This window comes from Pelophylax lessonae, assembly GCF_965119305.1.
Source record: "Pelophylax lessonae genome assembly, chromosome: 6".
Classification (NCBI taxonomy): domain Eukaryota; kingdom Metazoa; phylum Chordata; class Amphibia; order Anura; family Ranidae; genus Pelophylax; species Pelophylax lessonae.
Window position 1 is genome coordinate 56,391,324 of NC_138773.1, and position 27,413 is coordinate 56,418,736.

The 27,413-nt window shown below is 42.5% G+C and overlaps 1 protein-coding gene across 1 annotated transcript in view; it reads left to right on the forward strand.

Annotated features, from left to right (window-relative positions):
• Positions 1-27,413, forward strand: part of TEKT4 (tektin 4) — a 97,032-nt gene that overhangs the window by 36,467 nt on the left and 33,152 nt on the right. The window contains exon 4 of the mRNA XM_082260973.1: positions 13,540-13,762. Coding sequence (XP_082117099.1) covers positions 13,540-13,762 — 223 coding nt within the window. The remainder of the gene's footprint in view (positions 1-13,539; positions 13,763-27,413) is intronic.

Here is a 27,413-nt window from a genome sequence, read left to right on the forward strand (position 1 = left end):
CCCTTACATTGGTGCTTAAAGGAGAATTGCTGCCTTTTATTGGTTATCACTAGAGAAAGGCCCCCTTACTTTGGTGGTTAGAGAAGAAGGATCCCCTTACATTGGTGGTCGGTGGAGAAGGTCCCCCTTACATTGGTGTTTAAAGCAGAATTGCCTCCTTATATTGGTTATTGGCGTAGTAGGGCCCCCTTACATGGGTAGTCATTGGAGAAGGCCACCCTTACATTGGTGCTCAAAGAATTGCCACCTTATATTGATTATCATTAGAGAAAGGCCCCCTTACATTGGTGTTTAGAGAAGAAGGATCCCCTTACATTGGTGGTCGGTGGAGAAGGCCCCCTTACATTGGTGTTCAAAGCAGAATTGTCTCCTTATATTGGTTATCGGTGTAGTAGGGCCCCCTTACATTGGTAGTCAGTGGAGAAGGCCCCCCTTACATTGGTGCTCAAAGGAGAATTGCCACTTTATATTGGTTATCATTAGAGAAAGGCCCCCTTACATTGGTGGTTAGAGAAGAAGGATCCCCTTACATTGGTGGTCGGTGGAGAAGGCCACCTTACATCGGTGTTCAAACCAGAATTGCCGCCTTATATTGGTTATCGGTGTTTACAGAGATGTATAGTAACTAAGTAGAACTACTTCACTACTGTACTTAAGTACCGAAAGGCGGTATCTGTACTTTCCTAGAGTAGAATTTTTTTCTCCTACTTTTCAATGATTTTTTCAATGATTTCAATACTTCTACTCCGATATTTTTTTTTTTGTGCTGCATAGTTACTAGTTACTATTATAAAAATTACCACTGCCAGAATAGTAGATGGCAGGTTTCATGAAGCTCAAAGCATGTGTATTATCAGCGCATATGAAAATAAATGCTACTGTATGTATAAATAAAAGCTGCATTTGAAATAATAAAAAACAATATGATGTTCAAACTTTTGACTTCTTTCTTTAATAACTACATAACACAGTACTTGTACTTTTACTTTCAGTACTTGAGTAGCAATTTTTTTTTCAAAACTACTGGTACTTTTACTTTCAGTACTTGAGTAGCAAAATTAAAAAAAAAAAATACTTGCAATACTTAAGTACAAAAAATGTTGAATACTTTAGTACTTCTACTCAAGTCACTTTTTGATCGAGCACTTCCACTTCTACTCAAGTCACTTTTTGATCGAGCACTTTTACTTTTACTCAAGTATGGGTTTTGAGTACTTTATACAACTCTGTCGGTGTAGTAGGGCCCCCTTACATTGGTGGACTGTGGAGAAGGGTCCTTTACATTGGTGGTCAGTGATGTGTCCCCTATAATGGATGGCAGGGCAGCATCTTTGAGACTGAAGGGTAAGAATCAGACACAGGAGGTAAATAAAAATAGGGGTAAATATAAATCTTTTTTTAAGTCATCGCACACAGTTATATTATTACAAAACTGATTATTCCAAATCTTCCATACGCCTGGTAACATCTGCTCTTTAGGCGGATCATGTTCTCATACAATACTTCCAAGGACAGTAAAAAGACTTTTGTTATAAAATAAAATTTAATTTAGTTTTGCTAAAACTTACTTTTATTTAGAAAATGGATTCCCAGCACAGAAATGATGCAGTCTTGACTTGACAGCTCCGGGGAGACATGGCCATTACCATGGCAACCAAGCTTTTATGGAGATTCCATTACCTATCCTCCACTGAGCCAATCAGTGTTCAAATATTAGTTATTTAGATTTGTTTCTCTAGTTTATATAGTAACAGGTCAGGGTACTTAAATTGTTTTCGGACCTTGAGCCTTGGTTGCACATAATCAGGGTTGTCTCATAGCAACAGACCTTGTTGAAACTACAATATGTTGTGTGGGAGTATAATGGGACCCCGTTCACCTCTTTAGCCTTGAGCGAGGCACGACCCCTGCTGACACCACCGTAACCAAACTGTAACCTAATATTACCTGGGATATCACACGAAGAATAAACATACTGCTTTTGATGATGAAAATACTTGGTTTATGTAAGATTTAGGCAGTTATATCTGCATAAAATCAATGTATGATTGTACACATAGAGAGTCACATGTAACAAAGTAACCAGTCAAACATATAACAGTGCCACTTTAAATAGACCCAATTGTCAATGCTGGACTCAGAGTTTAAACGTAGCCCTCCTACTGGGAGAGAATTTTCCCCAAACGGGCATTAAAGGAGAGAACAAAGAATGTTAGGCTCGCTCACTTGTGGGCTCTCAGTAATCAAAGCCAGGGCTTAAAGTGTTACTAAACCCACAACCGTAAAATCAGATTGTATATGCAGTAAAGCATGCTTGTTATACTCATTGTGAAACCTAAGGGGTTAATCCTATGCATTGTGTAAATAGGCTGATTGATCCTGCCTCCTCTGATCCTCCCCTTCTTCTATTGTCCCCTAATAATTTCCTGATAGTACAGAGCTCGACGACAAGCTGCACATGCTCAGTTTGGTGTGTATTGCTAGAGAGTTGTGTTTTTTTCTTGGGAGTGTGCATGTAATCAGCACAGGGCCAATCAGCACTGTCCAGAAAGGGGGTCAGGGGTTCTGCAGCCTCATAAGACAGTCAGAGGGGAAACAAAACTCCTCCTATGAGCTTTAACCAGACACTGATAGAAGTCACAAGACTGCTATATACTGCTGATGAGAAAATGTATTTAGCAGTTTATATTTACTACAATATTAATGATTGCATTTCCATGTTCTGTGTACTGTGGGAGGCCAGATGTAGTGAATGCAGAGTCCTGGGTTTAGTAACACTATAACTCTCTGAGGGTTTTGGCATGGGAGAAAAATGGCCCATATAAAACCTAATGTGGGAAAATTATTCAGCCGGCTTGATGGAGATCTTTACGTTGGTGCATATTGGAGGCGTGGCCCCATTGTTTGATAAAAAGATGACACTTCCCCTGAGATGATTACACAGCAGGCAGAGTTCCCCCTAAAAGTGATCAGCTGGGAAGTCACTATAAAGATGTCAAGAAGTTGCAAAAATTAATTTAAACCAAAGAAAGGTAAAGGCAGCATTTAACAGTGTGGTGTCTCTAAGTGTAGAACTTGACTTGTGGAACTTGTGGCTTCCTTGGATGGAATTGGCCCGAGGTAATAAACATTCACAGTCCCAGTCTAATCAGGCAACAGAAGGCGTTATTAATGCAATCCTGTGTGCAGTACTATAACGGGTGGCTAGTGTGGATAACGGGTGGCTAGTGTGGATAGGCTGCAGCAATGATTGGGCAACAGAGCTACACGGCAGCAATGATTGGACTACATGGCTACACGGCAGCAATGATTGGACTACATGGCTACACGGCAGCAATGATTGGACTACATGGCTACACCGCAGCAATGATTGGGCTACAGAGCTACACGTCAGCAATGATTGGACTACATGGCTACACGGCAGCAATGATTGGACTACATGGCTACACCGCAGCAATGATTGGGCTACAGAGCTACACCGCAGCAATGATTGGGCAACAGAGCTACACCGCAGCAATTATTGGGCGACAGAGCTACACCGCAGCAATGATTGGGCTACAGAGCTACACCGCAGCAATGATTGGGCTACAGAGCTACACCGCAGCAATGATTGGGCAACAGAGCTACACCGCAGCAATGATTGGGCTACAGAGCTACACCGCAGCAATGATTGGGCTACAGAGCTACACCGCAGCAATGATTGGGCAACAGAGCTACACCGCAGCAATGATTGGGCTACAGAGCTACACCGCAGCAATGATTAGGCTACAGATTTAGACCACAGCAATTATTGGTCTACAGAGCTACACTGCAGCAATGATTAGGCTACAGAATTAGACCGCAGCAATAATTAGGCTACAGAATTAGACCGCAGCAATGATTGGGCTACAGAGCTACACCACAGCAATGATTGGGCTACAGAGCTACACCACAGCAATGATTGGGCTACAGAGTTACACCGCAGCAATGATTGGGCTACAGAGTTACACCGCAGCAATTATTGGGCTACAGAGTTACACTGCAGCAATTATTGGGCTACAGAGCTACACCACAGCAATGATTGGACTATATGGCTACACCACAGCAATGATTGGACTACAGAGCAACAACGCATCAGTGATTGGGCTACTGGGCTACACCGCAGCAGTGATTGGGCTACTTGGCTACACCGCAGCAGTGATTGGGCTACTGGGCTACACCGCAGCAAAAATTGGGCTACAAAGCTACACCGCAGCAATGATTGGGCTGCAGAGCCCATGTCTCTATGAGGCAGTCTGTGTTTATGCCAATAATAAGTGAGCTTGCAGCATGTAGCGATGTAGTATAAGTTAAGAACCCTCTTACCCAGTCCTTTATGGTAGCGGTGTGAAACGATGGCTTTGCTGCTGGGGTGGCCCCCCTTTCTCGATATTCACCCAGAGATGTAGTGGTGCCAATGGCGATGACCGATCTGTCTGCCTGCAGGATCGGCTATCCTTGCTCTCAGTATGATCAAGGATTTGGAAATTCTCTTCTCCGCTCTTTAGCTTAATCTCTTCTGACCTGTGGTCTCCTGGCTCAGCCTCTACTTACTCTCTCACATTCTGTCTCTTTCCCGGTCTTCTCCTCTCCTCCCCAGGCTTTTCTTTTTATATTCTCCCGCCCCTGTTGCTCACTCACATGGGATTTATAGTTCTCTTCCAGCTGATCTTAATAGAAGGGTCCTGCCTGCAGCATACAAGTTTAAGCATTCTTAGCATGGCTGCATTCGTTTCTGTCCTAAAAACCAGAAAACACCTGTGCCTAATCAAAAAAATATATTTAATTATTCGAGTGTATACGTGTTGTTGCCGCTTACCACTGTCATGTGTTCCCACGTAAAAAAATATTTAAACCAACAAAAAAATGTGTAGCACAACCAAACAAATATTTATATACCTATAATCAATACATTGCAAATCTATGCATCAACATTAAAAAAAATAATGCAATTTTAAAGTGCATCCATTTACAAAAAGGGCGCATATAAAACAGTCCACCTCTGTGCAATCTAATAACCGCTTGTTGACCGCCCACCGCATATATACTGCGGCAGGCTGGCTCGGCTGCGCGAATCGCCGTACCTGTATGGCAATCCGCGGGAGCGATCCTGGGGGCGTGCGTGCCCCCCATTAGCCAGCGGGGAGGCTGATTCACCGGGCCAGGGGCTGCGATTGCCGCCGGGCACCGGCAATCACTCCCTGTGGAGAGAGAACAGCACAGACCGTTGTTCTCTCAGGAATCAGCACAGAGCGCCTGTGATCCTCCTATTTAGGATCACAGGTCTCTGTGTTGATTCCACAAGCCCACCCCCCTCACAGTTAGAAAACACCCCCTAGGCATACATTTAACACTTTGATCGCCCCTGGGTTAAATTACCTGCTAGTGTCATTATTACAGTAACAGTGCATAATTACTGTAGTAATGTCACTGGTCCCCCCCAAAATTTCAGTTAGGGGTCCGATCTGTTTGCAATGTCGTAAATAAAAATGACATAATGACATCTTGTGATGTATTTCCTGTTCCTGCTTCTCTGTCTTGATGGGATAAGAGATGGCCACATCTGTCTAGGCCTTATGCAATCTGCTCGCATCACCGTGTTTTGACCTGCAAAATACCGTCTGTCATTCATCTGCCACATCTTGTTGTCTGCTATACCTGCTGCTTGCAATACAGACCCACGCTGATGAAACTGTGTTTTGGTGAGTTCAGCTATTTGAAAAAAAGCTGTCCACAGTGATTATATCTGCTTATACAGGCCAGGCATAGAGGTCTCCACAAAGGATAAGTCACTATTACAACAGTTGGAGTCAGAATACAAGTCATTATAGACAATGCCCCAGCGATCCCATGATCCCAAATGGTTATTGCTGAAAGCATACTTTAGGTGGTTATTATACCATAGTGGCTATAGCTTTAATTTCTTTTATTGAAGTCACATGACTGCTCAGACTGCAGTCCTTGTTCCTTCCTGCCTGGCCAGTGCCAGTGTTTAACCACTTCCCGCGAAATGACCTACATGTACGTCGGCTTGCAGAAGTGGTTGTACCTGGATGATGCCAACTCGGTACCGTTTTTTAAAACCGGTGGTCGGCTTTCCAGGAAATAACAGCTGATGCGGTTCAGCAGCCGTTTGGTTGTTATTCCAGCGAGCAGGAGGGGACACCCCCCTCCCCACCTTCCGGGGCTCTGCCTGGGTCTCCCATCCTACCGGGAGACCTGAGCAACCACATTCGCCAGCTGGTTGGAGCCCCGAACAAAGTCGAATTCGGCTTTGATCGGGTCTCTGATGTAGTAACCTGGAAGGAATGTCACAGCGTCACTTCCAGTTTACTCGGCTGCTAACTAAACGGATTTTAAAAAAGTGACAATATACAAAAATGCAGATTTCGGCATCTTGAATACTTTGAAGTGCAGTGGAGGGGTCTGGGGTCCCTCCTGTTTTTTTAAAAAACAGTACTTAAAAAAATAAGAAAAAAAAAATTTTTAAGAGCCCCCGTCGCTGTGAGCTCATGCACGAAAGAAAATGCCTACGTAAGTCCCGCCTGCAAATGAAAACGGTGTTCCAACCACAGGTGAAGTATTGCCATGATCGCCAGAGCGCGAGCAATAATTCTAAAACAAGACCTCCTCTGTAACTCTAAACTGGTAACCATTAAAATTTTTTTAAAGCGTCGCCCAAGTGTGCACAATTTTAAACCGTAACATGTTAGGTATATATTTACTCGCGTGACATCATCTTTCACAATATGCAAAACAATTACTGTTTCGTTTTTTTTAAATGCAGTGAAATGTATTTTTTCTAAACAAATTGCGTTTGAAAGACAAATACCGCATGACAAAAAATATTGCAACGACCGCCATTTTTGTCTACAGAGTCTTTGCTAAAAAAATATATATAATGTTTGGGGGTTCTAAGTAATTTTCTAGCAAAAAATACTGATTTTAACTTGTAAACAACATGTGTCAGAAATAGGCTTGGTCCTTAAGTGGTTAACGTAGTTGTAAACCTCAGACATGAAATATGAACAAATCATATCCCTCTATAGTGTGTAATTGTCTCAATGAGAAGCACTAAGTGTCATTTCTGTCTGATGCTACGTTTCGTCTGCTATCTGCATGAATCACTTCTGGCAAGTTTTCCCAGCACCAAGAGAAAAATGGTGACAGGGGAGGGAGTGGAGGGGGAACCAAAACTGGGATCAGGAACAAGGGGGAGTAGGAACAAGGCAGCCGGGTTCAGGGTAAGGTACTAGGCAGAGAGCATGACCAAAGAGCAGGAACAAGATAACGGCTATTAGTATCTGGCAGCAAGCAAAACACTAAAGCAAGGTGTAACAGCATAAGAGTGTAACGCTCCTGCGTTTCTTATATGGTGTGGATTTTCAGCTGCAGAAATAGTCCCACGTCAGTAGTCATGTAAGAGATATGCTGAGATACCATTCCCAACCTCAATGACTCATCATGTGTGGAAGGTCTTATTTCAGCCAGTAAATACACACGATTAGCAAGCTGGTTCCTAGAATGACTTTATGTATGTGGTAACACAATGATGAAGGTTGAGGGATAGGTTGAGTGGAGGTGGTAGGTGATAGACACTTGAAGGTGAGACAGTAGCAGATGGATGCAGGAAGGTTTAGCAATGTTGTATGATAGCAGATGATAGAATAGCAGGTGGACATACAAAAGAGATCAACCCAGTGCAGAAAAGTAGCAGTAGTCTCAAGAGCTAGCAATCTAGTTATGCAGATGTGATAAACAGTCTTAGCAATGTAGCAGAGGAGAGGTTCGGCAAGAGCGGATGATCCGGTAGCGGGATACAGGGATCAGCGCAGCGTGGTTCCGACAGCGAGGTATGCTTGCAAGCATGAGAGCTTCAAGACAGGTTAGCATCAAGGCACAAAGCAGTTTGAACGAACACATGTGAGTGAGAGCCGGCGATCTAAATAGCCATCCAGTCCGGCGCTCAGTGATGACAGCATCAGTCTTAAAGGTGTATGCGCACCTTACCAAAAGAGAATGGTGGGGCGCATACACTTATGAAAGAGTAATTAGGGTACCCAAAGGTACCGGAACATTACAATACCCCCCCCCCCCCTTAAGGCCTGCTCCTGAAGGCCTCTGGAGCTGGTTTGTCTGGGTATCTCGCATGAAAATTGCGGATTAATCTAGGGGCATGTATGTCAGAGGTGTTTAGCCAGGTGTCGTCTTGGGGCCCATAGTTCTTCCATCGAACTAAGTACTGAAGTCTTCTTCTGTAGATACGAGAATCCAGAATCTCTTTTATCTCGTATTCTTCTCCACCTTCAACTTGTACAGGAGGGGGAGGTGGAATATTAGGCCTTATTCCTTGGTCCGGAACATGGGGTTTTAGTAGCGACACATGGAAAATGGGATGGATTTTTAGGTCCATTGGCAATGTAAGCTGCACTGCAGCTTTTCCAATAAGTTTCTTGATTGGGAAAGGTCCCAAGAACAGAGGTCCAAGCTTTTTGCTAGGGATCTTCAGTCTCAAGTTTTTTGTTGAGAGCCAAACGAGGTCCCCGATAGTATACTGTGGAGAAGGTCTTCTACGATGATCATAGTACTTCTTTTGTTGACTGTGAGCGTGTGCAATGGTAGTATTTAGTAAACCCAGAGAATCCTTTATTTGGGTAAGATAGTCTGAGGCTACTGGGTTATTTGAAGGAAGGATGCGTGGAGGGAGAATAGAGGGATGGAACCCACAGTTCAAGTAGAACAGACTCTGCTTGGTTGTACTGTGAGTTGCGTTGTTGTAGGCAAATTCTGCCAGGGGGAGAAGATCCAACCAATCATCCTGTTGGTAAGAAGTGTAACAACGTAAATACTGCTCGATGCATTGGTTGACTCTTTCAGTCTGTCCGTTGGTCTGCGGATGGTAAGGAGAAGTGAGCTTCCGCTCAATCCGTAGTATGTGACATAGTTCTTGCCAGAATTTAGAAATAAATTGGGATCCACGGTCAGACAAAAGAGTTTTTGGGATACCATGTAATCTGAAGACATGTTTCATCAGGAGTTCTGCCGTTTGTTTGGACGAAGTTAGTCTGCGAATAGCAATGAAATGTGCCATCTTTGTCAGATGGTCCACTGACACCAAGATGGTATTAAATCCTTTGGAAGGAGGCAATTCTACGATGAAGTCCAATGACAAAACCTCCCATGGAGTTTGGGGTATAGGTAGACTGCATAGTAGACCGGATGGTCTCGTAGTGTCAATTTTGGACCTGGCACAGACATTGCATGAAAAGACGAATTTTTGTATAGATGTTTTCATGTCAGGCCACCAGAATTGCCGAGAAATCAAATTGAAAGTCTTTGTCATACCCATATGTCCTGCCATAGGCACATCATGCGATAATTCCAAGATCTTGGTGCGTAGGGTAGGTGGTATGTAAAGTTTGTCGTTGTAGTAGAGGAAGCCTTCTGCATCGGTATTTAGTTGTGGTGGGGGTGAATCCAACCTTATACCATGCAGAACCTCTTCCTTCAAGGAACGGACAACTCCAATAATGCGTTTGTGAGGTATTATAGGAACGGAAGGAATTTCAAAGTAGTTTTCTTCAGTTAGTCGTGATAGTGCATCCGCCTTTTTGTTCTTATCTGCAGGTGTGTAGGTCACTAGGAAGTTAAACCTTAGAAAGAATAGTGACCATCGTACCTGTCGATGCGAGAGAGTTTTGCTAGTCTAAAGATATTGGAGGTTTTTATGGTCCGTGTATATAATTATTGGTAATTGGGTGCCTTCGAGTAAATGTCGCCAATTCTCCAGAGCCAATTTTATAGCAAGCAGTTCCTTTTCACCCACGGGGTAATTTATCTTGGGACTGCTCAGGGATTTAGAAAAAAAGGCGACTGGATGAAGTGGTGAAGTGGGGGTAGGTCGTTGGGAGAGTATTGCTCCTACTGCCAGGTTTGACGCATCTACCTCCAGAATGTATTGGAGGGATGGGTCTGGATGGCGTAATATGGGAGCGGAAGTAAACCTTGTCTTTAACAAGTGGAAAGCCTTATTTGCTTCTTCTGACCATTTAAATGGTATTTTTATGCTAGTGAGCTGTGTGAGGGGTCTCACAATAGCAGAAAAGTTTTTTATAAACTTCCTGTAGAAATTTGAAAATCCCAGGAATCGCTGTAGCGCCTTGCGTGTAGTTGGTGTAGGCCAATCCTGAATGCAGGATATTTTACTCATGTCCATCTCGATTCCTGTTTTGGATATGATGTAGCCTAGAAAGAGTACCTCATCTTTATGGAACAAGCATTTCTTCAGCTTCACATAAAGATTATGTGCAAGCAATCTCGATAATACAAGTCTTACATGTCTTATGTGTTCAGACAGGGTCCGTGAATATATAAGTATATCGTCCAGCTATACCACAACACAGACATCTAGTAAGTCTTTAAAAATATCGTTTATAAATCATTGGAAAACTGCAGGGGCATTGCATAGGCCGAATGGCATCACAAGATATTCGAACAATCCGTATCTAGTTCTGAATGCAGTCTTCCATTCGTGTCCATCACGGATTCGAATGAGATTGTATGCTCCTTTCAGGTCTAATTTTGAAAAATAGGTAGCTCCACGTACCTGCTCAATGAGCTCAGGGATAAGCGGTAGAGGGTAGCGATCTTTTATTGTGATAGCATTCAATTTCCTGTAGTCGATGATAGGTCTGAGACTTGAATCTTTATTGCGAACAAAAAAAGAGTCCTGCTGCTGTGGAAGAAGTGGAAGGTCTAATAAAACCTTTTTCCAAGTTCTCATCCAAATAGGTTTTGAGATGGGCAAGTTCATCCTGTGAAAGAGGATAAACATGACCGAACGGCAATTTGCTATTTGGGAGTAGATCAATGCTACAATCATAGTCTCGATGAGGAGGTAATGTTTGAGCATTTTTCTCAAGAAAAACCTCAGAAAGATCCTGATAACATAGTGGTGCAATCTCATCTGTCACCACAGACAGAATCTTCCCGGAAAACGGGAGGTTACACGTTTCCTCGCAATAACAAGAAGGGAAGGTCAAGGACCGTTTCTTCCAATCTATGGTTGGTTGGTGTGTGTGCAACCAGGGAAGTCCCAACACAATGGGAAAGTGGGGTGAAGGTATTAAATCGAAGGTAGAAGTCTCCCTATGAGACTCGTTAATAGTGACTAGAAGTGCTTGTGTCTGATCGGTGATCGGACCAGAGGATAACGGAACACCGGTAATAAGACTTACTGAGACAGGTTTGAGTTTAGAAATAATAGGAATTTTATTTAAAGCAGCAAAACATATATCCATATAATTTCCACAAGATCCTGTGTCAATCATGGCCTTAGTAGTAATCCTGTTCTGGTCCCACTGTAATGTCAAAAAAACAGAAATGTAGGGGTTAGTGAATGAAGTTGTCAATCCTCCTAGAGAGACATGTGAACACTCACCCTTCTTTTTGTTGACTAGGGGACAGACGTTTATCTTGTGATCCGGGGATGCACAGTACAAGCAGAGATTTTCATTTCGTCTTTTGGCTTTTTCCATAGTTGATAGCGGTGGGCGTATGGTTCCTACCTCCATAGGAACGGCCAGACTCCGAGAGGAAACGGATAATGGCATTCCCATCTTTTCAGCCTTTCTTTCTCGTAGTCTTCTATCTATGGTAATACTGAGTTGTATTAATGCATCCAGGGTTTTTGGCAGATCCGCTCGGGCGAGCTCGTCCTTAACGGCTTCTGATAGGCCAAGCCTAAATTGGGTTTTCAGAGATGCATCATTCCATTCTGAATCAAGGGTCCATCTCTTGAACTCTGCGACAAAGTCTTCTACAGGCCTCCTTCCTTGTTTCAAGGATCTTAACTGAAGATCAGCAGTACTCTGCCTATTGGGGTCATCATATAGGCTAGTGAGCTCTGCCAGGAACAAGGCATAGGAGTTGAGAAGCTGGTCGTTTTTCTCAAAAAGAGAATCTGCCCAGGCTCGAGGATCGCTTGATAGGTAAGAAATAATAGTACAAACCTTAATGTGATCAGTAAGGTAGGTACGAGGTTTTAGCAAAAAAAGTAACTCACATACGTTTTTAAATTCGCGAAATATTTTGCGATCGCCTGTAAATACCAAAGGGGGATTTATCTTGGGTTCAGGGGACTGAGCAGAGGTAAGTTGTGTCAGTCTAATTACCTGCTGCGACAGAGCCTGATTGTCTTCTTTTAATTCAGCAAGTGCGTGTATTAACGCAGGTACTTGCTGTTTTAATTGTGTCACCTGAGTGGTTATTTCTGCTGAATCCATTTTTAGGTTCGTTCAATCTGTAACGCTCCTGCGTTTCTTATATGGTGTGGATTTTCAGCTGCAGAAATAGTCCCACGTCAGTAGTCATGTAAGAGATATGCTGAGATACCATTCCCAACCTCAATGACTCATCATGTGTGGAAGGTCTTATTTCAGCCAGTAAATACACACAATTAGCAAGCTGGTTCCTAGAATGACTTTATGTATGTGGTAACACAATGATGAAGGTTGAGGGATAGGTTGAGTGGAGGTGGTAGGTGATAGACACTTGAAGGTGAGACAGTAGCAGATGGATGCAGGAAGGTTTAGCAATGTTGTATGATAGCAGATGATAGAATAGCAGGTGGACATACAAAAGAGATCAACCCAGTGCAGAAAAGTAGCAGTAGTCTCAAGAGCTAGCAATCTAGTTATGCAGATGTGATAAACAGTCTTTACTATGCAGAGCTAGATAGTGTAAGCTTAGTATAAGTTTATAGAGAATTCCCCTGCGGGGTACTTAGCACTATTAGCGATACAGCCGAAGGGTGGTTCAGGAGAGGCGGATGATCCAGTAGCGGGATACAGGGATCAGCGCAGCGAGGTTCCGTCAGCGAAGTAAGCTTGCAAGCATGGATGCTTCAAGCAAGGTTAGCATCCAGGTAAGGGTGTTTGAACGAACACATGTGAGTGAGAACCGGCGCTTTAAATAGCCATCTAGTCCGGCGCTGGGTGATGACAGCTCCAGTCTTAAAGGTGTATGCGCACCTTTCCAAAAGTAAATGGTGGGGCGCATACACTTGTGGAAAGTGTAATTTAGGGTACCAAAGGTACCGGAACAGTACAAAGAGGGACTAAATACCCTCCCAGCAGCCAGCTTTAGGTGGAGCTGATTACTGGAATCTGCTGGATGCTGGGAGACACCCACTGGTGGACAGTGAAAATATAAACTTCCCCTTTGGGAAGCACAGTGCCACCAGCAGGTGATCCAGGTCCTGACAGTGTCATCACCATTGCATCTCCTTTTAGGAGGTAATACACAGGAGGTGGGCATCGCCATAACATCTTTCTTTGTTCTGACTGCTGTCAATAGAAGGTGTAATCTCATTGGTTGCCATGGTTTAGTGCACATTGTATGGTTTGCACTGTGATGTTCTTGTATTTCATATCGGTGGCCATTTGCTTTATCATGATTTATAAATGTTTTGTTTTATTTACTGTTGCTGAGACATGGTGTAATATATTTTTCCTATTAAAGCACTTCCACTCCTGAATCCTGGGCCCAGTACAGCCACGACAACATATACCGTGCAGAAAGAGAGAGAATGGCTTCAATCAATCTTCGCTCTCTTATTGACAATATCCTCCAGGATGTCTCTGAAGACCTGCGATCTCAGTGCGACAATGTCAACAGTGCCTTTGCCAAGCGCTGTGAGGAAGTGGAAGATGCCAAGAGGAAGATGGAAGATCACTTGACGAAAGTAAGTCCAAATTAAAAAAAAAAAATGTGAAGCACAAGAGGAACTGTCTTTGGTCCATTTCCCATAAAGCTAACTTAGCATCCGTGGGCCACAATGAGCTATGAGGTTTAACTGCCTCCTGGGACAGGAGGCGGCGCTACAGAGAAAGCATTGGCTTATGCGGGTTCTGCTCCTTCCATAGCTGCCTGCTTCCTCCACTGCCAGCACCAGTTCCATGCACTCTGATGCTCTACGTTGGTGGGTTGGCAGGCTGTTTATCACGATCTGGGCTTGCCGGTCCGCCATCCTGCCTTATACCCTCTTCTTTCTGCAACATGATATCCTCCCCCTCCCCTTTTTTTTTTGGTTTAATCTCCTAACTATTCATGTTCTGAATTTCCCCCATCTTCCATTCTTGCCAAGGCGAGAATGATGTGCTCCACTCATGGTGCCTCCGTAGATATGCACATATGCACATTGGCTTCCATACAGCAGATAGAGGATGAGAGCAGGCCTGGCGGTGCGTCATTGGGTCCTGGAAGAGACAATGGGCTCCCAATGACTTTGGTGATTAAGATCAAACACAAGAACAAAACACGGCACTGGATTTGGATTTTCTAGGGGTCACTAAAATTGTTGCTGGGTACACTGGCTTTGGTTCAGCAGCACTCCACAAAACAGGGACCATCCTCAGGAAAAAGGAAAAGGACCCTCAGTTAAGAATCCACACACATACAATCCAATGAGAGCGCCAAACAAATGGCCAAAAGTCCAAGGTAATTTATTGATAAAACTGATTCTGCTATGAATCAATTTTATCATTAAAGTACCTTGGACATTTGTTTGGCACTTACAGTGATCATGATGGCGGCCACAGACCATGTGGCAGTGGAAAGCAAATCACAGTAGGACAACGCTGGGCTCACTGGGTGGGCGAGTATGCAAATTCAGGACAACTTGGCATTAGGTAAAAGGGAATAAAAAATAAAATAAATAACTATAAGTAACTATAAAAGTATGTATAGGTATATTCCAGACATGTTACAATATACAGTAACAATATAATTTGTCAAAAATGCTCCACCTTTTATCAGGAAAAAGCCATCCTTGAGCTCCTGTTCAGTGACTTTGCCTAGCCTTAGTTGACTAAAGTGTTGGTGGAATGTTGGGCACTCATATAACGTAAAATTTGCAGGCATGCGGTTGGGCTGCTCTCAGAGCCTCGCAAGCCAGTAAGGGTCATTGTAGTAGTCATCCAAAAAATAAGTCTAAAAAGTAAGGGTCCCAACAATGTTTAATATGTCCACCTGATTTTTATTTGCCAAAGTAGGAGTCTCAGGAATATCTAATGGGTTTCATCCGACCCCTGGAACCCTGAATGAGTTCTCCTACACATAATAGATTCTTTTAAAGGAGAAGTACTGTGCAGCCAAAGTTTTTTTGGCTATACTTCTCCTATGGATCATAGGAGTGTAGGTTGTTCTGCACTCCTGTGACCTGTTTTCAGCTGACCATATGATCGGGATCCAACCAGAAGTTTTGGATTGTCTCCTGCCTCAGCTGAGAACCTGAGCCAGCCTCTCCCACCCCCTCCACAGCCCATGTGCACTGGGGGTCAGAGCAGAGAGTGGGTGACTGACAGTCACAGCTCTTTGCTTAGAGTAGAGGGGATAACTGAGCAACCAGCAGTGTTTGATCGCTCAGTTCTCACAGCAGAGCCAGCGGAGGGACAGATGCTGCATCCACCTAGGTATAAATGTTTTTTTTTTTACAAAAATCCATACTTTTAACTATTTCATTCCCGACCAGTAGTTACACAGTCTTTTGTTCTGTCACTACAAGCTCTGATGAAGGGCTTGTAAGCCCCCGAAGTGTGTTAGCCACTTCTGTGACTCTTGTTTGGCAAATACCAATCAACTGGACTTATTAAACATCATTGGCCCTCTTACTTTTGAATATCTTTTTACTTAGGCTGAGAAAATGTAATCAGTCTGCTGCAAGCAGGAGGAGATATTTCTTCTCTACCCCATACTGCAGCATTGTAAATTAAAGCATGTCACTTGAATTACCCACTGGCATCCTATTGGTTCACTCTGAGAGCTTTCAGTTGACATAGACAAAATAGTTTTTTAATTAACATCATCAGTTTGCAGTTTAAAGTAAATCTAGTCTACAATGAATCGGTCTGTCACAAGCTTCTGATAAAACGTTGATTGCCTCACTCCACCATCTTCTCCCCGACACATCTATATAAACATTATTCACCAGAGGAATCAATACTGAATGTAAAGTAAGCATGAAGATTAAGTAAGTATCCAGGCAGCAAATAGCCAGAGAGACCAGCAATGTCTGTATAGTCTAAATTGTTCCACAGAGGATTGATCCAGATAAATGGTTGTTGCTATGGATTTTACAAAAATAGTTTTTACATCTTTATACTTTTCTAATGTAATAGCACTTTAAAGCGGAATTGTGGGCAAAAGTGAAAATTACTCTATGCATAGTTTAGAATAATTAATAAACAGTAAACATGAATTCCAGGCATGGATTTTTTATACATAGTTACACTGGTCCAATGTACCCATGTACTGTATATATTATACCTGGCCAGTGCTGCTGTAAACTGTAATGCATTGACGTGAACACCACAACTCCAGTGATCTCCACTTGCTTCCGGGTCCCGTGCTCTGTGGCTGTCCTGCTGCATTCTGAACACAGGAGGCCACCCATTCAGCACCGACACCAATTATTATTAATATTATTATACAGGATTTATATAGTGCCAACAGTTTGCGTAGTGCTTTAAAACATGAGGGCAGACAGTACAGTTACAATACAATTCAATGCAGGATGAATCAGAGGGCCCTGCTCATTAGAGCTTACAATTTAAAAGGGAGGGTCAAGTAATACAAAAAGTAATAACTGGGGGATGAGCTGATGGAGAAAACAAAAATTCAGTTGTTAGGCGGGAGCAGGATAGGCTTGAAGAGATGGGTTTTTAGGGATTGTCTAAAAGTAGACAGAGTAGGTGATAGTCAGACAGATTGTGGTAGGGAATTCCATAGGATTGGAGAGGCTCTGGAAAAGTCCTGGAGGCGAACGAGGGAGGAGGTGACAAGGGGGCTAGAGACCAGGAGGTCTTGGGGGAAAGAAGAGAACGATTTGGTTGGTATTTTAGACTAGGCTAGTGATGTAGTTGGGGGCCGAGTTGGGGAAGGCTTTGTAAGTAGTTGTTAGTATCTTGAATTTAATTTGTTGGGTGAATGGAAGCCAGTGGAGGAATTGGCAGAGGGGGGTAGCAGACACTCAACAGTTGGTAAGGCGGATGAGTCTGGCAGCAGCATTCATGATGGACTGAAGAGGTGATAGCCTATGTAAAGGCAAGCCAATGAGGAGGGAGTTTCGGTATTCCAGGTGAGAGAAGACCAGGGAGTGAACAAGGAGCTTTGTGGTGTCATTGGTTAGGAAGGGGCATATTTTGTAGATGTTGAGTAGGTTGAGGTGGCAAGCTTTGGGCAGTGTTTGGATGTGCGGCCTAAAGGATAGTTCAGGATAACACCTTGGCATGCAGGGGTGGGTTGATAACTGTGTTATCGATCCTGACAGAGAACTCAGGGGAAGAGACACGTGGGGAGGAAATATTATGAGCTCGGTTTTGACATCCAGGCTCATATGTCTGTTAGTAAATTAGTGATGCATGAGGAGAGGGGGAGAGAGATAGATTTGGGTATCATCAGCATAGAAATGGTAATAGAAGCCTTGGGAGACTAGTAGATGGAGAATAGGAGAGGTCCAAGAACACAACCCTGGGGGACCTCGACTGAAAAAGGAAGAGGAGAGGAGGAAGTAAAATTGTATGTGACACTGAAGGTGCAGTGGGATAGGTAGAATAATAACCTGCAAAGAGTATAGTCATGGAGTTCTTTGAGGAGGAGGGGGGTGGTCCACTGTGTCAAAGGCAGCTGAAAGGTCCAGAAGTAGAAGTCCAGAATACTGTCCATTGGTTTTAGCTGTTAGTAGGTCATTTGTAAGTTTTAGGAGAGCAGTGTCTGTGAAGTGTTGAGAGCGAAATGCAGACTGAAGGGGATCAAGAATGTTATTTTCAATGAGATGGCTGCTCAGTCGGTTGTAGAGTAGACATTTAAGGAGTTTGGCGGAAAAGGGGAGCACGGAGAAGGGGCGTAAGTTGTTAAGATTGATGGTTTCCAGTGAGGGCTTTTTAAGTATGGGGATGACTAGTGCATGTCCATGGAATACTTTGCATTTTCTGAATGAATGCAAAGCATTCTCTGATTGGACGATGTAAAGAGTTATTACATCAACACCCAGCTACTCCACCTTGTTCAATCAGAGAATGCTTTGCATCTCCTGGTCTATTGAGAGCCCATCCATTTCCAATGTAAACCTTTTAACTGCAGGAGACCTGAGCGACCAGCCGGCACATCTGGCTGATAGTGATGTCGCGAACCTAAAATTCGCCGTTCGCGAACGGCGAACGCGAACATCGGCAAATGTTCGCGAACCGGCGAACCGGGCGAACCGCCATAGACTTCAATAGGCAGGCGAATTTTAAAACACACAGGGACTCTTTCTGGCCACAATAGTGATGGAAAAGTTGTTTCAAGGGGACTAACACCTGGACTGTGGCATGCCGGAGAGGGATCACGCAAAAAAAAGTTCTTAAAAATTATAATTTTTTGATAGAGAGCCAATTATTGGAAAAATTAAAAAAAAATAAAAATAAAAAATTTCTTTGGATTTAGCATCTGGGGGGTCTAAAAAGTGTACCTGTGAAGTTTCAGCTCTGTAGCATGTCCAGAACCCCTAAAAAACAGCATTTGTCTTATATTTTCAGGAATATGGCTTCTCTGCGGCTGGCTTTTTCTCTTGCAGGCATTTATCGGGCATTTTTTTAGGCAGGCATGTCATTTTTTGTATTTAGTGTCTGGGGGGTCTAAAAAGTGTACCTGTCAAGTTTCAGCTCTGTAGCATGTCCAGAACCCCTAAAAAACAGCATTTTTCTTATATTTTCAGGAATATGGCTTCTCTGCGGCTGGCTTTTTCTCTTGCAGGCATTTAGCGGGCATTTTTTTAGGCAGGCATGTAATTTTTTGTATTTAGTGTCTGGGGGGTCTAAAAAGTGTACCTGTCAAGTTTCAGCTCTGTAGCATGTCCAGAACCCCTAAAAAACAGCATTTTTCTTATATTTTCAGGAATACGGCTTCTCTGCGGCTGGCTTTTTCTCTTGCAGGCATTTATCGGGCATTTTTTTAGGCAGGCATGTCATTTTTTGTATTTAGTGTCTGGGGGGTCTAAAAAGTGTACCTGTCAAGTTTCAGCTCTGTAGCATGTCCAGAACCCCTAAAAAACAGCATTTTTCTTATATTTTCAGGAATACGGCTTCTCTGCGGCTGGCTTTTTCTCTTGCAGGCATATATATCAGTGGTGGGTGGGCAGTGGCACAGTACACTCTCTGTGGACCTGACAGCAGTCACTGGCACCCAGGCAACTGCAATTTAAAAAATATATATATATTTTTTTACTTTGCAAGCTGCTGTGCCACTTTATATATCAGTGGTGGGTGGGCAGTGGCACAGTACACTCTCTGTGGACCTGACAGCAGTCACTGGCACCCAGGCAACTGCAATTTAAAAAAATATATATTTTTTTTTACTTTGCAAGCTGCTGTGCCACCTTATATATCAGTGGTGGGTGGGCAGTGGCACAGTACACTCTCTGTGGACCTGACAGCAGTCACTGGCACCCAGGCAACTGCAATTAAAAAATATATATATATTTTTTTACTTTGCAAGCTGCTGTGCCACCTTATATATCAGTGGTGGGTGGGCACACAGTGGCACTGCAGTGGGCACAGTACACTCTGTGGACCTGACAGTAACTGGCAGCCCAGGCAACTGCAATAATAAAAAATATTTTTTTTTTTCAATTTATTGCAACAAGATGCTGTGCCACCGTATATATATCAGTGGTGGGCAGTGCACTGCAGTGGGTACAGTGCACTCTGTGGACCTGACACAGCACTCACTGCAATTATGACAGAGGAAAAAAAAAATATTTTTTAAAATGCAAGGTACTGTGCCTGTGCCACCCGAAATGAGTGTGGTGTGCACACAGTACAGTCTGTGGTGGGTCTGTGGCCTCTCACACACAGCGGGCAGGCAACTGCAGTGTACAATAGATATATATAGATATATATATAAGGAAAAAACTCTATTACCTTACCAGCCCTTAAAAGGGCTTTTGGGGACACTATATATATATATATAAATAAAAAAAATCCTCAATTACCAGCCCTTAAAAGGGCTTTTGGGGACACTAGATAGATATAGATATATATATATATATATAAGAAGAAACAACTCAATTACCAGCCCTTAAAAGGGCTTTTGGGGACGCTAGGTATATATATATATATATATATATATATATATATAAAAAAAAAAAAACACAAATACCAGCCCTTAGAAGGGCTTTTTGGGGTGCTGATATTACAGCAGTAGTGGACCAAGAACACTGCAAGACCAGGAACACTGACTAACTGTCCCCAGCTTAACAGCAGCAGCAGCAGCAGCAGCAGCAGCAGCAGCAGCTCTCTCCCTACTCTCACTACACACACTGCTTCAGAATGATCTAAGATGGATGCTGCCCTTGCTTATTTATAGGAGGTGGGAGGGTGTGGGAGGGAGGTATGCTGATTGGCTGGAAATGTGTCTGCTGACTGTAAAGTTCAGGGTCAAAGTTTGCCTCAATGATGTCTTATGGGGGGCGGACCGAACATCGCATATGTTCGCCGGCAGCGGCGAACGCGAACATGCTAAGTTCGCCGGGAACTGTTCGCCGGCGAACAGTTCTATACATCTCTACTGGCTGACTCTTTCAGTGCGTCTATGCCGTGTATCTCCTCTGGGTAGCAATAGCAGTATATTCAGAAGTGGAATGTAGATGAAGAAACATAAATGATCATAGGGTTTCATTTTTGTATTGCTCTCTAGCTATTATTAGCACAATTAATTTAGTCCCATATTTTCTCTGACCCTTCTGCCCTGGTATTAATTCTCCTGCCAGTTTCCATAACAACCTTCCTGGGTACCGGTTCCTTGTCATATCATTAGAAAAGGGACTTGGAATGCTATCAGTCCCACTTGTTGTCTGAGCGGCAGTGATATGACTCTTGTCGGGAAGACACTTGTTCATTAGTCAGACCTTTTGGCATCCTATTAAGGGACATGTTTGTGAAGCCATGAAAAGTTAAATGGTGCTTGTGTTCTTTTTCTGTAATATTTAGTAACATCTCTACATGGATGAACAGTCTCAAAGATGTTTTCAGCAGGAAAAATGATGGCCTCCAGTTTAAAGTGAACTCATACTTTGCCCATTTAGGATGAAGCAATGGGTTCAGTTTAATGCACCCTCACAGGAAGTTCTCTGTGAATTCTGAGTCGCTGTAGTCGGAATCCCACCCCACCCTATGTGACAGTGCTGGGCCAATCACCAAGCACCAGTGTTGTCACATGAAAGGAAGAGGAGTGTCACATACCTGGTTGTAGAGCCTGACGTGAAGAGGAAGGCCTATCTCTGGCTCAGGGACCACTGGAAGTGGAACAGTGGCCAAGAGAGCACAGTGAGGTATGAGTGTAGTAAGTCCAGCACACTGTGCGGGTAGGTAGCTGGTACTTCACCAGAGATGAGACAGAAGATAGAGTTGATTGGTAACGGACCAATGCAGTAGACCCAGAACTGGCAGGCAGCAGACTGACAGATGCTTGACAGGCTGATGACAGGTCACTGATGCTAAGGGGGCTGTCTTGAACCAGGCAAGTAGTTAACTGGTCAGGAAGTGCTTGACAGGCAGGATAAGTAGGATGCAAGGTCAGGCATGGAGATGAGTTCAGGCATGAACAGCAGGCAGAAGAATGGTCAGGGCACAGGCTGAAATCAGCAACGGTGAGGCATATCAGGCAGAGCAGGAGGCAAAGACTGATTTCAGAAACAAGGCAAAGTCAGGGCAGATAGGGTTCAAGTGTGGTCAGAGGCAAGGCGGGTCGGTAACAGAAGTCAAGCAAAGGAAGAGGTAGCAGAGTACGTGGAACACTGTAGATCAAACAGCAGTGAGCCAGTGCTGCAGTCCTCTGTAAATAGTCAATTTGGTGCCAGCATCAATGGCAGGTACCAGCTGGTCCGGGCGCATGCGCAGTAGAGCTGGAACGCTGGAACTGTGTCCTGGCTACAAAGAGTGCCACCAGTGCTCTAAATCTCCTTACCAGATATAATGATCTCAGAAAAGTGAAATCAAACGCGGCTGGCTGTCACACAGTTGTTAAATCTTCCTCATTGTCTTGGCCAAGCAACATTCCACATACATGGGTAATAAGAGGAATAAAAGGGGCAAATCTCTTAGTGTAGTATGATAAAAATCATCCAAATTCATTAATAAAAAGCCACTCATATTTGAAGATGAAATACACAGCATTACAGGCAGGACCACCGCGGGTCCTGGCGTGCATGATGATGTAACTGACTAAGCTCTTCTCAACGTATTTCTTCTAAACAGACATCACCAGGGAGAGCCTCCATTCATATTTGGGCACAATATTTTACTGTATTTGTATATGTACACTGCTAACCTTGGTGTGTGGCCAGGATTACGCACAAGTGTATATCGCGGTGTCCAAGTGCAAGCTGTAAAATCAACACCTCCAATAGGAAGAGGATCAGTGGTGAATTAATCTGTAAATTATTCTATAACACAAGTTGACAATATTTTTGATAGGTTAGATAATATTCTCTTGCTAAGCCTATCAATGTAAAGATGAAACGCCAACGTGAAGAGGTTCACCTGAAGTAATTGTCGGGTTAACACTCCAAGGCAATAGTGCTCTCTTGGTTTTTGAATCCACAAGACAAATGAGTCGCAAAACTCATTCCCATAAGGAAACCTTAATAAAAAAGAAACTTTCAAATTGAATATAAAACCTTTAATAAAACTTGACATGTCCGGAGTAATTATCACTTCTCTTCGGTAGTAAGTCAATAGCATGTCAAAGCACGGTTTTATTCACATAAGGGCAAAACCACCCAACTACTAATTAAATCTTGTGGTACACAATATGATTCATGGACGGCAGATAAATATATATATATAATAATTCTTAACTTGCTAAAGGAGATCAAGATCAGATGCTTCATGATTACATTCCAGGTCACAAAGCCATTCATAAATAAGTAAAACATACTAAAACAAAGAACAAAGAAAATGAAATAACCTTAATAAAAAATTCCTAGCGTAAACATATACAGCATTAGTGCTAAAAGGTAAAATTACATACACTGTGTATAAATATTAAACCGATAATAAAATCTAGTGTAGACCAGAGTAGTTATACTAATAATAAAAATCGAGGGTGAAGTGGATTGGACGGCGGTATATACCTGCAAGTTACTATAATTACAGTACATGCATAATATAGTGATTCTGAGGCATTAGTATGATTAAACACAAACTAAATCAGGGAACACAGGAAATTTTATATATACAGTATATATATTTATAAGATCTGTGTAGGTGTTTGGCTGATCATGATGTTCATCAAATATAACTTTGATCATAATGAGATATAGTGTGGAGTGAATAAACTGCAAGTTATAAGGTAATATAATTATTTGTGGTGGTCGAAGCGTGTGAACTATGGATATACTGTACATAAAGTTACAATACTGTATATGTGTAAACCATTTTCAGTCAGGAAATAAAAGAAAAAAATATTGATAGTAAGTATGAACTTTAAATAGATATCACTATCACATACTCATCATCGCACATAAATAAAGTAACTTGTACATTCCATATTATATCCCATTATGAACAATATTGCATTGATCCCTGTTGCATGCCATGAGCTGCACATATACATGGATCCTATATAAATGTGTGTGCATGTGTATGTGTGTATATATATATATATATATATAGTATCTCACAAAAGTGAGTACACCCCTCACATTTTTGTAAATGTTTTATTATATCTTTTCATGTGACAAAACTGAAGAAATTACACTTTGCTACAATGTAAAGTAGTGAGTGTACAGCTTGTATAACAGTGCAAATTTGCTGTCCCCTCAAAAAAACTCAACACACAGACATTAATTACTAAATCGCTGGCAACAAAAGTGAATACACCCCTAAGTGGAAATGTCCAAATTGGGCCCAAAGTGTCAATATTTCGTGTGGCCACCATTTTTTTCCAGCACTGCCTTAACTCTATTAGGCATGGAGTTCACCAGAGCTTCACAGGTTGACACTGGAGTCCTCTTCCACTCCTCCATGATGACATCACGGAGCTGGTGGATGTTAGAGACCTTACGCTTCTCCAAATTCCATTTGAGGATGCCCCGCAGATGCTCAAAAGGGTTTAGGTCAGGAGACATGCTTGGCCAGCTTCTTTAGCAAGGCAGTGGTCGCCTTGGAGGTGTGTTTGGGATTGTTATCATGTTGGAATACTGCCCTGCGGCCCAGTCCCTGAAGGGAGGGGATCATGCTCTGCTTCAGTATGTCACAGGACATGTTGGCATTCATGGTTCCCTCAATGAACTGAAGCTCCCCAGTGACAGCAGCACTCATGCAGCCCCAGAACATGACACTCCCACCACCATGCTTGACTGTTGGTAAGACACTCTTGTCTTTGTACTCCTCATCTGGTTGCCGCTGCACACCCTTGACACCATTTGAACCAAAGAAGTTTATCTTGGTCTCATCAGACCACAAGACATGGTTCCAGTAATCCATGTCCTTAGTCTGCTTGTCTTTAGCGAACTGTTTGTGGGCTTTCTTGTGCATCATCTTTAGAAGAGGCTTCCTTCTAAGACGACAGCCCTGCAGACCAATTTGATGCAGTGTTCGGCGTATGGTCTGAGCACTGACTGGCTTAAAAACAACAACAAGAGAGTGGCGCACCAACCTTGTGCATTACTACTAAAAAGGTTTATTAAAATCCAAAATAATACACATTATACTCACAAATAATTGTAGATAGCACATCTGTAAACATGATCGGACAAAAGATCTCCAAGATAGCCAAGGCACTCCACGGTGCTGGATAGCGTGCTAGTGTCAGCACGAATCTGCTATGGCTGATGCGTTTTGAGGGCAAACCCTCTTCCTCAGAGCCAAAGAGTGCCACCGACAGGCTTACCCCCCACCCCTTCAACCTCTGCAGCAATGCTGGCAGCACTCATACGTCTATTTCCCAAAGACAACCTCTGGATATGACGCTGAGCACTTGCACTCAACTACTTTTGTCGACCATGGCGAGGCCTGTTCTGAGTGGAACCTGTCCTATTAAACCGCTGTATAGTGTTGGCCACCGTGCTACAGCTCAATTTCAGGGTCTTGGCAATCTTCTTTTAGCCTAGGCCACCTTTATGTAAAGCAACAATTCTTTTTTTTAGATCCTCAGAGAGTTCTTTCCCATGAGGTGCCATGTTGAACTTCCAGTGACCAGTATGAGAGAGTGAGAGCGATAACACCAAACTTAACACACCTCATCCCCATTCACACCTGAGACCTTGAAACACTAATGAGTCACATGACATCGGGGAGGGAAAATGGCTAATTGGGCCCAATTTGGACATTTTCACTTAGGGGTGTACTCACTTTTGTTGCCAGCGGTTTAGACATTAACGGCTGTGTGTTGAGTTATTTTAAGGGGACAGAAAATGTACACTGTTATACAAGCTGTACACTCACTACTTTACATTGTAGCAAAGTGTCATTTCTTCAGTGTTGTCACATGAAAAGATACAATAAAATATTTACAAAAATGTGAGGGGTGTACTCAATTTTGTGAGATACTGTATGTATATATATATATATATACATATATATATATATATAATATATATATACACTGTATATACTGGCATCTAATCCCCTTCATCCTGGATTTCATTTTCAATATAACTATACTGAACCTCACCAGATTTTATTATCCACTTAATATTTATATGGATTTCAGGTACTTTTTCTACTTTTAGCTAATATATATATATTTTTATGTTAATCATTATTTTTGGTAAAAAAAAATCTGCATTTTGTGTTATCTTTTTATTTTTAGTATGTTTTACTTAGTTTTGAATGGCCTTGTGACCCAAAATGGATCCTTACACATGTGATGTTACTCTTTTCTAGTAAATTAGGGACTATTGAATCCATATACCTATACTGTCTTCCATGATAGGGTTAATCAATTAATGAGTAATACTAGTTTTAGTTAGTAATTTGGTATCTCTTGACCATACGTGAATTCAACTGTGTCCACTTGCTATTGTATCACTCTTAGAGAGGGAGGGATGTTTGCTCCATAAACCTTGTTTTTTTAAAGGTTTTTTATTTTGGTCTTATTAGAGGATCACGCTTTATGATTCACCTATCCCTGTAGATACCAAATTTATACAAAGCTTTTGTCATGGAGTGTTAACTCAGCAACTCTTCATGTGAGCCTCTTCATGTTGGCATTTCATCTCAATACACTTACAAAGAATATTATCTTCTGTATCAGAAATGTTCAACTTATGCTGAAGAATAAATTGAAGATTGTTTCACAACTGAACCTTTACCTATCAGCAACACGCCAAGGTGAACAGTGTATATATCTTCAAATAGACCCGTAAATCTTCTGGGACTCTTTGGAGGTCCCCTGTTTCTTGTATTTTTGTTTTTAACATTACTTGTTTGTTAGAAGAGGTCAATGTGATGGCAGCTTTGGATGACCAATTTGGAGGAATAGTACTGTTGGACTATTCTGCCTTTCTTTTTCTACAGGGTTTTATTTTTTTGTTGTGTACATTTTATTACTATGTGCCTTTGTGTTCCCGCAGTTACTTTGAGAAGCCTTTGGACCAGTGTACGAAAAATTTTTGACTTTGTCTTGTCTAGTAAAGTTAGGGAGAAAAGTATATGGCCGGAACTGAGAGAAGCTATCAGCGTAACTGGGGCGTGCAGAAGATGCAGAGTGGTACGGTGGGTTGGGGTTTTGGAATCAAGACGTTTTACTTGCCTGATTGGAAGGTTGGGGGATTGAGGGTGACCCTTTAAAATGAGGAGAGGAGGAAGGAACTTGTCAGGCTTCCGATGGAGTTTTTGCCAACAATGGTGAGGTTTCTTCTGCCCTCCCTCCCCTGGACACATTGTTTTTTTCTGGGCATTATCTGTTTTTTGAATCTTCTTTCATTTGTGTATTTTCTTTGCCTTTTTTTGTAGGTGATTTTGTTCTGATTTCGCTTCAGGGTTGTGGTCTTTCTGTTCTTACATCATAGCAGTGGGCAGGGATCTCTAGGTCCTTAAATGCGATGCTGTCTTAAACGTTTTGAGGATTATGGGTTGGGCCTTTCTTAGGTGTGGGTGCCCCCTTCCTAACATTAGGTTATGTTGATAACATTGTCTTTATTAGGTTGCTTCTTGGTGTACATAGGTGTGGTTCATTGTCCCCAAGGCAGTGTGATAGTGTATGGGGGGCCTTCTTGGAGGGTGACAGATACGATTAGATACAATTTTATTTTTTATTGGGATTATCAGTGCCTTTGATGACCTTGGGCCTGGTTTTGATCAATTGCTGTTCTGGTAATACATTGACTGACTGTATTGTATGCATTAACT